General features: G+C 39.8%; 1 protein-coding gene and 1 pseudogene across 1 annotated transcript; one reads left to right on the top strand and one right to left on the bottom strand.

Moving 5' to 3' along the window:
* Positions 1–3,919: 3,919 nt before the first annotated feature.
* LOC131299858 (probable LRR receptor-like serine/threonine-protein kinase At3g47570) lies at positions 3,920–7,529 on the bottom strand (annotated as a pseudogene).
* Positions 7,530–8,512: 983 nt separating this feature from the next.
* LOC131299859 (uncharacterized) lies at positions 8,513–12,539 on the top strand. The gene is made up of 2 exons (XM_058325432.1): positions 8,513–11,370; positions 11,936–12,539. The coding sequence occupies exons 1-2, from the start codon at positions 8,513–8,515 to the stop codon at positions 11,940–11,942; spliced, it is 2,865 nt and encodes a 954-aa protein (XP_058181415.1). The 3' UTR covers positions 11,943–12,539.
* Positions 12,540–12,967: the final 428 nt, after the last annotated feature.

The following is a 12,967-nucleotide window of genomic DNA, read 5'->3' on the forward strand; positions in this document are numbered from 1 at the left end:
AAGGGTTGTGCAATGCACGTCGAAATAATTACGCATGTTTTTAGTTAGTTATGCCTTTTTTTGGTATTATTTACTTTTTGGAGTGAGTTCCGAATTTTTTGGTTTACCAAAAATTTTGTTACCAACTCAATTTTTTTTTTTCCTTTGCGAATTGAATGGTCTATTAGGAAGACTGTTTCTCCCCCTATGTCGTTTCTGATGGCTATAGGACTGGTCACTGGAGCCTTAAAAACGGACTTGGACTAAGTCAAGTCACCCAACGACGACAAGCCAATGGAGAGTGTGGAATTCAAGCCAAGAGGGGCCGAAGGTTAAGAAAACTAGGTTACATCTAAAACTTCATTGATATATATTCGCTTCGTCCCAAAATTGATGACCATGTCGGCATTTGGGTTTTAGCTTCTTTCATTTCTATTGAATAAAATTATTATTTTTTACTTTTGGTCAAAAGATTTCTTATCGTCAAGACCAATTAGAAAATTGTTTAAAAAGTTCATCGCAACCGTAGAGATTTAAATCATGATACAGGTGAAGGGCAGAAGGCCAAGGAGGTCATCAATGATTTGGAAGTCGAAGTTTTTTGTTTCACTTCTTTTCTCATCATTTCACAACTGTAACTATATATTGTTTATTAGTAATTTATTGCAATACCGAGTAAGAAAAATTTACAGGATTTCGTCAATTTGTATAGCCAAATACAAAAATAAAAAGGTAAAGTGTGATCCAAATGTCTTTTTCTCTAGGGGTATATAAATTTTGCTAACCCCCATTGCTACTCATTCGTTGAAATTAGAGACAACATTACATATAGAACGTACACTAGGACCGTGCCTTGATCACGCATTCGAGAAGAAATTGCCCGAACAAAACAAAAAAGTAAAGAGAAATGTAAGAAGACTTTTTTTTGAAATTGAAGAAAAAATGTATAAGGACATGATAGTGGAGAAACTAAAGTAATTTATCTGTTTGTTTTATTTTTCCTTTCTTGTCGTACATCTCTTTGCAAATACCAGTGTGAAACACGGCCTAAATTTTACGTAATTAAACTCCAAAATCCCCTTTAACAATAGTTTTCATATTAGGAGATGCTTAAAGGGAAAAAATGGTAATTTTGTGGCCCTAGTGTTAAAATGGGTCAAAATGAATTTATTCAATGCTCCTCAGGAATTTTATGTAGTTATATTGAACCCCAGGGTAATTAGTGTAATTTATCTTCCACAATTCCGAGAAACAAGTGACGCGGGGTTATGAAACGCGAGCTCTGTGGTGGAAAGACTTCGCAACTCCAACTTGCGAAGTGTCAAGAAGAAGGCTTCTCCCTCTTCTTTGGCAATTTTCAAACTTATTTTGGAATTACTTTCATGATTCACTTCGCCCTGATTGTATAAATCGTCGATTAAAATATTTTTGTAAAGTATGAATTCAATCGAGTATCAAATGGTTATTAATCGGAGAAGATAAATTTAAAAAAATAAAATAAGAAAAAGTTAGCTGGGCACACTTAATTATAACCCTTATGAAACTAGAGAAGAACGCTTCTATTCTCTTCCGTTTTTGGAAATTTTCAACCTTAATTTGGAATCATACCTATGATCGGATTTGTCCACATTGTAGAACTTACTAATTACAATGATTATGTAAGATATCAAGTCAATCGTAAACTCCTTGGCATTTAATTGGGGAAGGTATATGTCAAAAAAATATTGAGAAAGTGAGCCTGGAACACTAGATTTTTCCTCCTTCTGGTCGTAGACTCGCTGTCCGTTTTAACATCGTCGCCGATCCAAGGCGACCTTCACCATCACCGATCCGAGTTCCGATCAATTAGTCAGCCGGCAGAGGTGCGTTCGAGCTACTGAACTCATCCACGCGGCCACACCCATCGTCAGAAGTCTCAGAAACAGAACCACATCTGCAGCCAAGCCAAGAATGTGAGGAACAATCTAAGGTACAACGGGTGTTTGTTGTTGCATCTAATTCAATTTCTATTGGCGCACAAGGGCGGAACTAGGAATTGTTTCTCAGCGAGAAACAATCTAATTTACAGAAGTACAAGACAGAAAAATAGATGCACAAGTAGGGATGTAAACGAGCCAAATACTCAAGCTCAAGCTCGGCTCGAGCCTTGACGAGCCGAACTTAGTCATTTACAAAACGAGCCCTTAAGGAATTTCGATAGATCGTCGCAGGGGGGTCGTCAGTAGAAGTGATTCAGGAGGGGTTTCCAGAGACATATTCACTGCTTTGGTCCGGAGGCGCGGGAGTGGTGTCATTAGGAAACGACGCACAACAGGAAAACAGTGCACAACGGACGATCATGAGAATTGAGAATTTCCGAAACGCTATTTTTAATTAGGGATTGGTTAGGTTAGTTATTCCTAGTATTTTGTAGAGGTATTTTTGAAGGAGAGTGTGGGAAACAAGGCCTTCATCTCCTCGGCTTTTCTTGTCATCGATGGATACATGAGTTGTTAGCTCAAAGGTTTCTATGAATACCTTGTTGATTTTGATGATAACAATATATATATATATATATATATATATATATATATATATATATATATATATATATATATTTTATTGAAGAAGAAATATAATTAATATTGTGATATTTGGTACTCATTTGAGTTAATATTTATTTTGAAGGATTTGGTTGAAGTACTCATGGACACATTGCTACACCAAATCACTATCTTCAATAGCCAAGATAAATTGAAAGGAGAAAGAATAAGTACAAATCTTCTCCTAACTAAATTGGCAAGAGATTGATATATTCAAAAGGATGGAATTATTGATTGCATGATTTTGTTCTTTCCAGCGGCTCTATTTAACTATGGAAAGATTCATTTTGCTTCAAGACAATTTGTGAAGGAATATGGAAGCAAACAAGAAAGGAAAGGATGAGGGAGCCTCTTGTGATTAACGGCTAATTGATCGATAATCTTCTACATGCTTATAAAGGGATCAACGAGAAGATCGAAGATTGTTAGAGAGAATTATTGAAGACAATATTCCTGCAGTGAGCTTGCTCCAAATAATCTGTGCACTCAACTCCATTATTACATCTTGAATATTTTCATAGTTTGAGTGTTGTTCTTGAGCCTTATTTGTAAAAAGGAATTGTACACCTTTTATTCATACTCTTGTGAGTGATTACTTTTTGTGAGTGATTTTGGAGAGAAAATCACTTGGTGCTTAGGTGCTACTAGCACCGGAGTCAAAACTAGTTGGGTTAGGTGTGACTAGCACCGGAGTCAAAATTAGTCGGAGCAATTGGGGATAATTGCTCGTTGTAAAGGTTGTCTAGCACCCGCGAAGCTAGAAGATTGTAACTATTGGAGATAGTGCAGCAAATCCCAAGTTGAACACTTGGGGAGTGGACTAGGCCGTGAAGTTACGGACCGAACCACTATAAATCCTTGTGTTCGATTCTCTCTTCCCTACTCTCTTTAATTTTTCTCTTTGCATATTTATATTGCTTGCGTAATTTGATAATCTTTTTGAATCTTACTTGGGGCAATTTGACTTGTTTTATTTTTATCTTGTAATTAGCTTTTAATTCCGCGTTATAATTGAGATACCCAATTCACCCCCCCTCGTGGGTTGCTTTTGGACCAACATGAGTTATAATTTGGTATTTATATTCTTTCACATGAGAAGCGTCATCTGAACTTCCATCTGCTGGTTCTTGGGTTGCCGTCTCTATATATGTCATCTTGATCAGTGGGGAACGCATGGGATATACAAAAACTAAACTGCCTCAGGAAAACATATTCGATCTGCGCAAGCCCAAATAACTAGCATTTGAACTACAAGTATACAAATGAGTTTAAGCTAGTAACCAATTTTTTCCGAAGCCCTAAGGATTTAGCAAGATAAAATGTTTCTTCCGAAAAGCAGAGGCCGAAAACCGTTTCCATCAAAAAAACACATCCCTTCCCTAGTGAGAGCGTTTCGAAAATGTTACTATTTGTTACCAAACCAATAAAGATGCTACTGGCACATTCCTAATGCCTTACATGTAATTATTTATTGGGTACTTACACGCATACGGAATTAAATATGCACAACTATGACTACTTGAAAACTCAAAACTATACATGGGAGAGAACTTTCACCTTCTCTTTTATTCTTCCTACCTTACATGATTAACAAACCGGCCTGCATATTTGGGTTTTGGCCTTTCTAACTAAGTGATTGTGCTTCAAACCTTCCAAGCATCCTCCGCTGAGTCAATTCCTCTAGTGGCACTCTTAGTAGCTATTCTCGAGACGTTCCTTCACCGGTGAGTCGCATCCTCATTTGTCTCCTGCCATGGATACCTACTCCAAGAAATACTTCCTTTATTTTCATTAATCCAATGATCACGTCCTTGATGTTCATCCTTTCCCCAGGTGATTCCGCAGAACATGCAATTCCAATCCTCACAAGGGAAACTGAGCATTCCCTTATTTTGTCTCGTCTGACTCTTTCTTTCTGAGCATCGTTTTCAGCTTCAGTAGATTCTACTAATAGCATGCGCGAATCAACAATCTCCATCACTCTTTCTGGCAATGCCTCCTTGCAAAATTCATGAAGGCTTTGTCTGATTGTAAACAATTCATCTATCGGTCTTTTTCCTGTCAGCATTTCCAATAACAAAATTTCATAGCTGTAAACATCTCCTTCTGTAGATGTCTTTCCTCCAATTCCATATTCTGCATTTAAATAGTTAAGGAAATAGAAGTCATACCAAACAGAAGAAATGTAGGCTACTATTTACAAATGTCTGATAGGGAAAAAAGAAAGAAGAAGAAAATTAGTGATCTGCTTACCTGGCGCAACATAGCCTATAGAACCTTTGATTGCAAGTGAATTTGCTTGCCCACCATCACTGTTACCGCTGTTGATGGTGAGGAACTTGGCCAGCCCAAAATCTCCCACATGGGCAATCATGTCTTCATCAATGAGAACATTGCTTGGCTTTAGATCGCGGTGAACAATTGGAGTTTCACAACGGTGATGAAGGTATTCTAAGGCACATGCAATGTCGATCGCTATATTTAACCTTTGGGAAAGGCTTAAGTTCCATTCTTGTTGTGGTGTATCTTCTCCTGGTTGCAACCACTTCTCTAAACTTCCATTGGGCATGTACTCAAAAACTAGTGCTTTAAAATCATCACCTGCATGGTTTGTACTTGAACGAACTGTTATGATCTTTAGAAGATTTTTGTGCCTTGTTTTCCTCAAAGCTTCACATTCAGCCACAAAGCTCTTGGAAGCTCCTCTTTGTGCAAGATTGAGCATCTTGACTGCAATTGGTTTATCACCTTCATGGAGAATTCCTTTGTACACGGTGCCAAAACTTCCAGCTCCAATTAAGTTTAATGAAGAGAATCCACCAGTGGCGTTAAGGAGCTGATCATATGAAACCCTCAAGAAATCATCTCCTATGACTGGTTGGGTGATAGATTTGTTTTTCTGTTCTCTTTTCCTAAGAAAAACAATCAAAAGTAGCACCAGTGAAAGACATGGGATTATGCAAGCAATTGGAACAATAATTTTGAAGCCAAGGCGATTCCCCTTCTTTATGGACTTTGGGCAAGCAGGTAACCGCATTTCTGCAATGCCTCCACATAGCCCTTTATTTCCAACAAGAGAAATCGTACTCAAGTTTCCAAACACACCTTGCAAGGGCACCTCACCGACCAAGTTGTTAAATGACAAGTTCAGATTCTTTAAATGAACGATGGCGACTAGATCTTCTGGAATTTCGCCGGACAAGTTATTGCGTGAAAGATCTAGAATTTCAATTCCTTTCAAAGAGCTAAAGGAGGGAGGAATACTACCCTGAAAAGTGTTACCCTCTAGAAAAAGGCCTTCCAATTTCAAGCAATTTCCCAGAGTACTAGGAATATGTCCAAACAACTTGTTCTCCGAAACATCTAGTTCCTCGAGATTGTTCAATTTCCCGATTTCGAGTGGCAGGACACCAAAAAAAGAGTTATGAGCCAAGTTCAAGAAGGTTAAAGTGGAGAAAAGGCCTACTGTTTCGGGTATGGGACCAGTTAAGAAATTATTTGAGAGATTCAAGGTTTGCAAGCGCAGGATATTTCTAATACTTGAAGGAATGGTTCCATTGAAGTTGTTCTTAGAAAGGTCTAGCACATATATTCGAGTGAGATTTCCAATGCTTTCTGGGATGGGACCGGACAATTTGTTTGTATAGAAAGTTAGCATTTGGAGGTTTCTAAGGTTCCCTATTTGAAAGGGAATGACACCTGAAAAAAGGTTTTCTTCCAAACCCAACGTATCTAAGTTGATGAAGTTGGAAATTCCCACGGGTATGCTTCCAACAATCTGGTTCGTTCCTGCTACTAACCCCTTGAAGTGACTTGAGAGATTGACTATGGTTGTGGGTAAAACGCCACCAAAACCATTTTTATTTAAACCCAATTAGTTAACGAATTGATGAAGCTCAAGTCACTAGCATCCCCAGAACCTAAATTGTTTATACCCAGATTTAGATGGAAAAGATTCTTCATCTTTCTCCCTAGGTCAAAGGGAACTCCCCCCGAAAGGAGGTTGTATGCTAGACTAAGGTATTCCATTCTAGATGCATTAGAAAGAGAAGCTGGAATGGGTCCCCAAAATTGGTTAATCGCAATGACAAAATGTTTCAGGTTGGGGAGTCTAAGACCAATATCTTGGGGTAAACTGCCTGTAAGTTGGTTTTGCGTAAAGCCTAAGCGCATGAGAGTCGAGATATTATAAAGTGTGGGAGGGACATTACCTGACAATTTATTCGCACTAATGGTGAATATCTGAAGGTTGCTAAGGCGGCCGATGGAATGTGGAATAGTTCCTGTGAGGCTATTCAATGCCAAATCTGTTCTTTGGAGGAGAGAAAGGTTACCAAGAGAAGGTGGAATCCCTCCGATGAGGTTGTTAGAGAAAAGGCCAAGATAATTGAGATTGGAGAGAGAACCAAACGAGGCTGGAATTTTTCCAACTAGATCATTATATGCTAATGAAATGACACCAAGGGAGTTTGAAAAATTGGTTGGAATTTCCCCTTGAAGAGAATTGCTACTGAAATTTAGTTGTTGTAGCCTGAACAAGCGATTAAGCTCCAGGGGTATTTTTCCTTGGAATATATTGTTCTGAAGATAAAGGGATCTGAGAAAAGAGAGGTTTCCCAAGAAAGGTGACATGGTTCCCCTTAGACTTTTGGCCCTCAAGTCCAGAACCACAACTCTCTGATGCTTGTGACTGCACGTTACTCCATCCCATTTGCAGAGATCGAGAGAACTGTTCCAGGAACTTAACGAGCCGAGCGGATCCTCGGCTATAAGTTCCTTGAATGAAAGCAATGCTGATCGATCAGTTTTGTTGCTCAATCTGCATGTTACTTGTGTTGCAGTGGTGAAAAATAACGCCAAGCTGAGTAGCTTGATCATGGGAAATAATAGAGAAGACGAGATCAATGTCATCAACTTTAGCATTCTAAACATTGAAGATGAAGAAGAATGCGACTCCCTTGAAGGCATGCCAATACTGCAATTTATAGTGCAAATGACATTTAATTACTATCTCCTCCTTTCAACAAGAATTGTTGACTCGTGAACAATACCCAAGTTTTCCCATTAGTTTTTTTCCCAAGTCTTCCCATTAGTGTCTCCCCTTACTCTTCCCATTAGTCTCTCCCCCATAGTCTTTCCTTAGTCTTCCCAATTTAATAGCAAACGATTAGTAGATTGCAATAGAATCCTCTATCTCGGTGGATGGGTGTTTACACCATAATTTAGTATTTAGTATATTATAATCGATTGGGTCAGAATGTTACACGTGTCAACGCATTTTAGACCGATTGATATAATGCAAATGCAATATGAAGCCTGTTAAGGAAAATGGACTGATCAAACGGTTGATATTCGACTGGACACGTGTCAGAATTTTGTATCACATGCGGATCGTGAGTCAGACGGTTAATGCAAGCAGGCAGTTGAAATAATTACAACGTTGGAAACATGTGAGATCATGGAGAAGTAACCGCCTCATGCAGATAGTGGAGCAAGAATAGGGAGCATGGAGCCAACTAATTCAAATCGAAGGAGGGAAGTCCGTATGATTTGAATTTCAAGTCGACAACAGCCTATAAATACAAGAAAGGAAGATATTTAGAGCCCCCAATCAATCGCCCAAAGGCTTCTACTTTTATCTGTACTTTACATTTCTTGCTCTAGGAGTAGCTTGTAATTTAACCGTCTGTTCGATTGTGTTCTCATAGTCGATTTGACTTCTACACCGAGGGATAATAAAGTCCATTTTGTTGTTCTTCTTCCATTTCCATTCACTTCATTAAGTTTGCTTCCAGAGAAGTCCTGAAATACGGCAAGGAACCAAACTCCACCGCCACAAACACCCACATTTCCAGCACACTTAGCAATCTCTAGTCGATTAGTCGACTATCAGTAAAATAGACAAACAATTTTGGCGCTAGAGGAAGGGCATCATTACTAATTTGGAAGTAATGGCACCAGCGACAAGGAAACAAGGCGACCGACCTGCAGAGCCTCAGAATGAAGGCCTAGAAAGCCAAACTGACGTGGCGCATCCTGAACAAAGGGTGCCAGAAAATAGCCAAGGAAATGGCTTGAGCGCACCAACAAATATACAGGGCCTTTCCAGGCAGTTGGCACAAGTTTTGTCTAACCCAGAAGACGAAGCGGCACAGGAATTGATTACCCTATTGAGAAGGGTAGTTACGCCCCCATCTGTCATAGATGTGGATGCACATGGTGTAGTACATGAGCAACTGCAAACTGGAGATCTGCCTAGACAGTCACCTCAACAGGTATATACAAATCCAGCATTCGATTCAAATATGAATGTGCACAGTCGACCGTTTGTTGAAGCAACTGCTCTACGGTCCACAATCAAGCCAACTAGTTTTTACCAGAGTGTCCCATCTATATATGAAGTTGGTAACAGTAGTGGAAATGGTCAGAATCATGGTTTAAATTCTAGTCAAAGTCCTCAGGCTGGTTTCACAGGAGTCCGTGTCATGAATAATGGTCAACACATATACAATGCCGCACAAACTCTGCCAAATCATGGCAGTTATACTTATCATACTATGCCAGTAGGACCGAATAATGGAAATAGTGGTCAGTACGTTCACAATGTGCCAAACATTGGCAATGGGAACGGTCAGAATGGCCCTCTTGCACAACCTTATGTACCAAATGTCCTTAGAGCCCCAGATCCCATGAATATTAATAGGGCACAAATATTAGAAGTCATCCAAGATGTGTACGGACCAGGGCTACGCAGGGTGGAAAAACCCATGTTTAGAAAGCCTTACCCACATTGGGTTGACAATGTTCCTTTGCCAAGAGGGTATAAATTGCCTGAGCTTTCACTTTTTAGTGGTACAGAAAATCAGTCGACAATTGAACATGTAGGACGGTTTTGTCTACAGTTAGGAGAACTTGGCTCTGATGATGTTTTTAAGTTAAAATTATTCCCACATTCATTAACTAAAACAGCATTCACATGGTTCATAAGCCTGCCTGCAAATTCTATCCATACGTGGCAAGATATGGAAGAACAATTTCATGCTCAATATTTTAGACATGAACCAGAGGTCTCAATTGCCGACTTGGCTAAGTTAAAGCAGAAGCCAAATGAAACGGCAGAACAGTTTTTAACTAGATTTAAGAGATTAAGAAACCAATGTCATTGTAATGTGCCAGAGACCGAGATAGTTCGAATAGCTCAAGATGGTCTCGAGTTTAATTTTAAAAAGCAGTTTAATGGATCTAATTTCAAAGATCTGTTTGAGCTCTCCATGAGGGCATCTCAGTTTGAAGCTATTTTACAAGAAGAAGAGCTTTTGAGGAACACGTCTCTAGGAACATATTACCAAGATGTGGAAGGTGATATTGAGATTGATGTAGCGCAAGTCATTGGAAAGACCCCTATAATTTGTGACACTTTGGTTAAAACAGAAAAACCAATGAATATGCCTTCATCTCAACCCAATAGGCGTGGGGGGCAAGCAAATTATAGACAATATTCGTTTGATTTGGCACAAGCTGACCAAATATTTGATGAATTGTTGAAACAAAAATTTGTTACTTTGAGTCCTGGGCATATTATTCCTTCTGATAAGGATAGAAAAGGAAAAGAATATTGTAAATGGCACAATTCATTTAGGCATAATACTAACAACTGTGTTACATTCCGAAATTGTGTGCAGGACTTGATCCAGAAGGGACTGTTGCAGTATGCTAAAGGCGACAAGGATCCCATGGGAATTGAATCCAATCCTTTTCCCAAGATTGAAGTGAACATGGTGACGGCCGGCCTAGCCAAAAGGCTAGGTTCCAATGTGACGAAACAAAAGCAGGGGGAGGAGGATCACATGCAGACTGAAGAAGAGTCAGCAAAGTCTCATACCTCTAGATTCCCAAACGACTACCTCTGCATTAGGTGTGGGCATGAAGTCCAGTATGGGGAAGCAATTATAGCAGAAAAAGATCAGAGAAGTGCATTCTCCAAGTCCGGACTGAGGTTCAACACAATGGGAGGAAATGACCTTCAAATTTATGTGGGAGCCAAACTGATTTATGAAGGTATAGATCCGGGGCTCTTTAACAGAATAGAGTCAGAGCATTGCTATGGGCCAGATGATGGACCATTTTTATTCAGGGGACATCCAGTCGTGCCTGCAAGGCCTGGGGTGCCTTCTTGCCAAGATCTTGAGGCGGCGGGGTACCAATTTCCTAATCAGAGGAGATACCCTAGTCAAAGGGGTGTTGGTTTCAGAAGAGATACTGGACCACGAGGTAGAGGACCTTATGGACGTGGATGGCACCAACCTAGGATGGTAATGCCACCCAATAATGATCACGAGGAATGGAGCACGCTTAGCCATCCAAAGTTCCCAGCAGAGGGTTGGTACACTAAGGTATCCAGTTCACAGAAAAGAAGGCTTCAAAGGAAGTTTGCAGCCAGGGCTTATGGTGACCCATGGGACCATGTGTTCGAACCAAGAGAGAGATTGGAACCATCAAAGGTTCCAAACATGGTATGGACCCGGGATCAAGGAGAAACTAGTGGCCCAAAGCAGATAATTCAAAAGCATGGGGGGCAAGAGAGTAGTGCTACAGATCCTCCCCAGTCGACTGCCCAACTGAAGGGTAAAAAAGAATTGAAGCAGAGCTTAAAGAAGAAAATGGAGGAATTCCAGAAGCTCATGGAGGCAGATGATGATGATGATCTCTTTGACGAAGGGTCAGAACAGGAAGACCTGATCAAAGATGCGTCACCGTCTCCACAGAGATCTGCAACATTTGGAGAAAGCCTGGCCGCAATCCAATTCGGGTCAGTACCTATAAACTACCAGTGTAATATGATTTTAGTTCTGCCTAAGCAGTTTAAGGCAAAACCAAATCAGCCAATGAATTTGGCAGGCGATGTTGAGGATAATACCCAATCGATTGTAAAAATAATGGACAAAGAGAAGCATCCTCAGTCACAGCCCATTAATGTTGAGACGGATAAACATGGAAACAGTGTTGTAGTTCTTAGAACACCTGATGATGCCTCAATAAGGCATTTAAGACCACTGTATATTAAACTGCATATGAATGGCCAACCTATCTCGAAAGTGTTGGTCGACAATGGGGCAGTAGTTAATATTTTACCTGCTCGAATGCTCAAAGTTTTGAACAAAACCAATGATGACCTGATCCCAACAGAGGTTACAGTTGGCAATTTCGCTGGAGGGTGTTCTCCTGCTAAGGGGGTCATATCCTTACAACTACAGATTGGAAATAGGAAGATGAATGCAACGTTTTTCGTAATCGATTCTTCATCTAATTACAATGCCTTACTAGGCAGAGATTGGATCCATATAAATAGTTGTGTGCCGTCTTCTTTGCATCAGGCCTTGATCTTTCTAAAGCAAGAAGAAGCAGCGGGAATGGAGGTCTTTTGGGCAGACCGACATCCATTCAAAGCAGAGACTAACAACGTAGAAGCAGATCTCTACAACGAACATTTGTGGCCAACAAGAATAGAAGACTCAGAAGTCAGATCTAATCAAGTTGGAGTAACTGAGAGCCAATTCCTCAAATACATCAAGGAAGGGTTCCAGGAGCTGAGCAAAGATTTTATCAGGCCTAACATTATTTCAAGGCCTGCCAAGATTGATCAACAAGTTTTTAATGTTTAGAAACCTATTGAACACAGGGTGTGAAGATTTGGCTACTGTGAAAGCCACTTTTAAAAGGTTGTTTTCTTTTCTTGTTGACAGAAAATTGCAGGCAGATGAGCCTATTTCTTGTAATTGGGCTGAGTGTGTTTTTGATGATAGCCCTCTAAACATGAAAGAGTTAGGATTAGCAGACCTGAAACCAGCACCAGCTAAGCTAGATGATGACGGGGCCCAAGTAAAGGATCCCACAGAAGAAGTCAACTTGGGAACTCCAGAAGATCCTAAGATCACATATGTAAATGCTGCTTTGCCTATTGAAATAAAGGAAAAGTTTAAGTACTTGTTGCGTAAATTTAAAGATTGTTTTGCTTGGAGTTATGATGAAATGCCAGGTTTAGATAGGTCTTTAGTTGAACACAAAATACCTATAAAGGAGAACTACGTACCTTTTAAACAGGCACCAAGGAGAATGAAGGATGATGTCTTACCTCAAGTCAAAAAAGAAATGGAACGTTTATTTGAGGCAAAGTTTATTCGACCGGTCAAGTATGTTGAATGGGTCTCAAATGTTGTCCCAGTATTAAAGAAAAATGGGAAAGTTAGAGTATGCGTTGATTTTAGAGATCTTAATACCGCATCACCAAAGGATCAATATCCAATGCCTGTTGCTGATTTGCTAGTCGATGCAACAGTAGGGTACCAAATGCTGTCCTTCATGGATGGTAATGCTGGTTATAATCAAATATATATAGCTGAAGAAGA

The sequence above is a fragment of the Rhododendron vialii genome, chromosome 9a (assembly GCF_030253575.1).
Source record: "Rhododendron vialii isolate Sample 1 chromosome 9a, ASM3025357v1".
Taxonomy (NCBI): domain Eukaryota; kingdom Viridiplantae; phylum Streptophyta; class Magnoliopsida; order Ericales; family Ericaceae; genus Rhododendron; species Rhododendron vialii.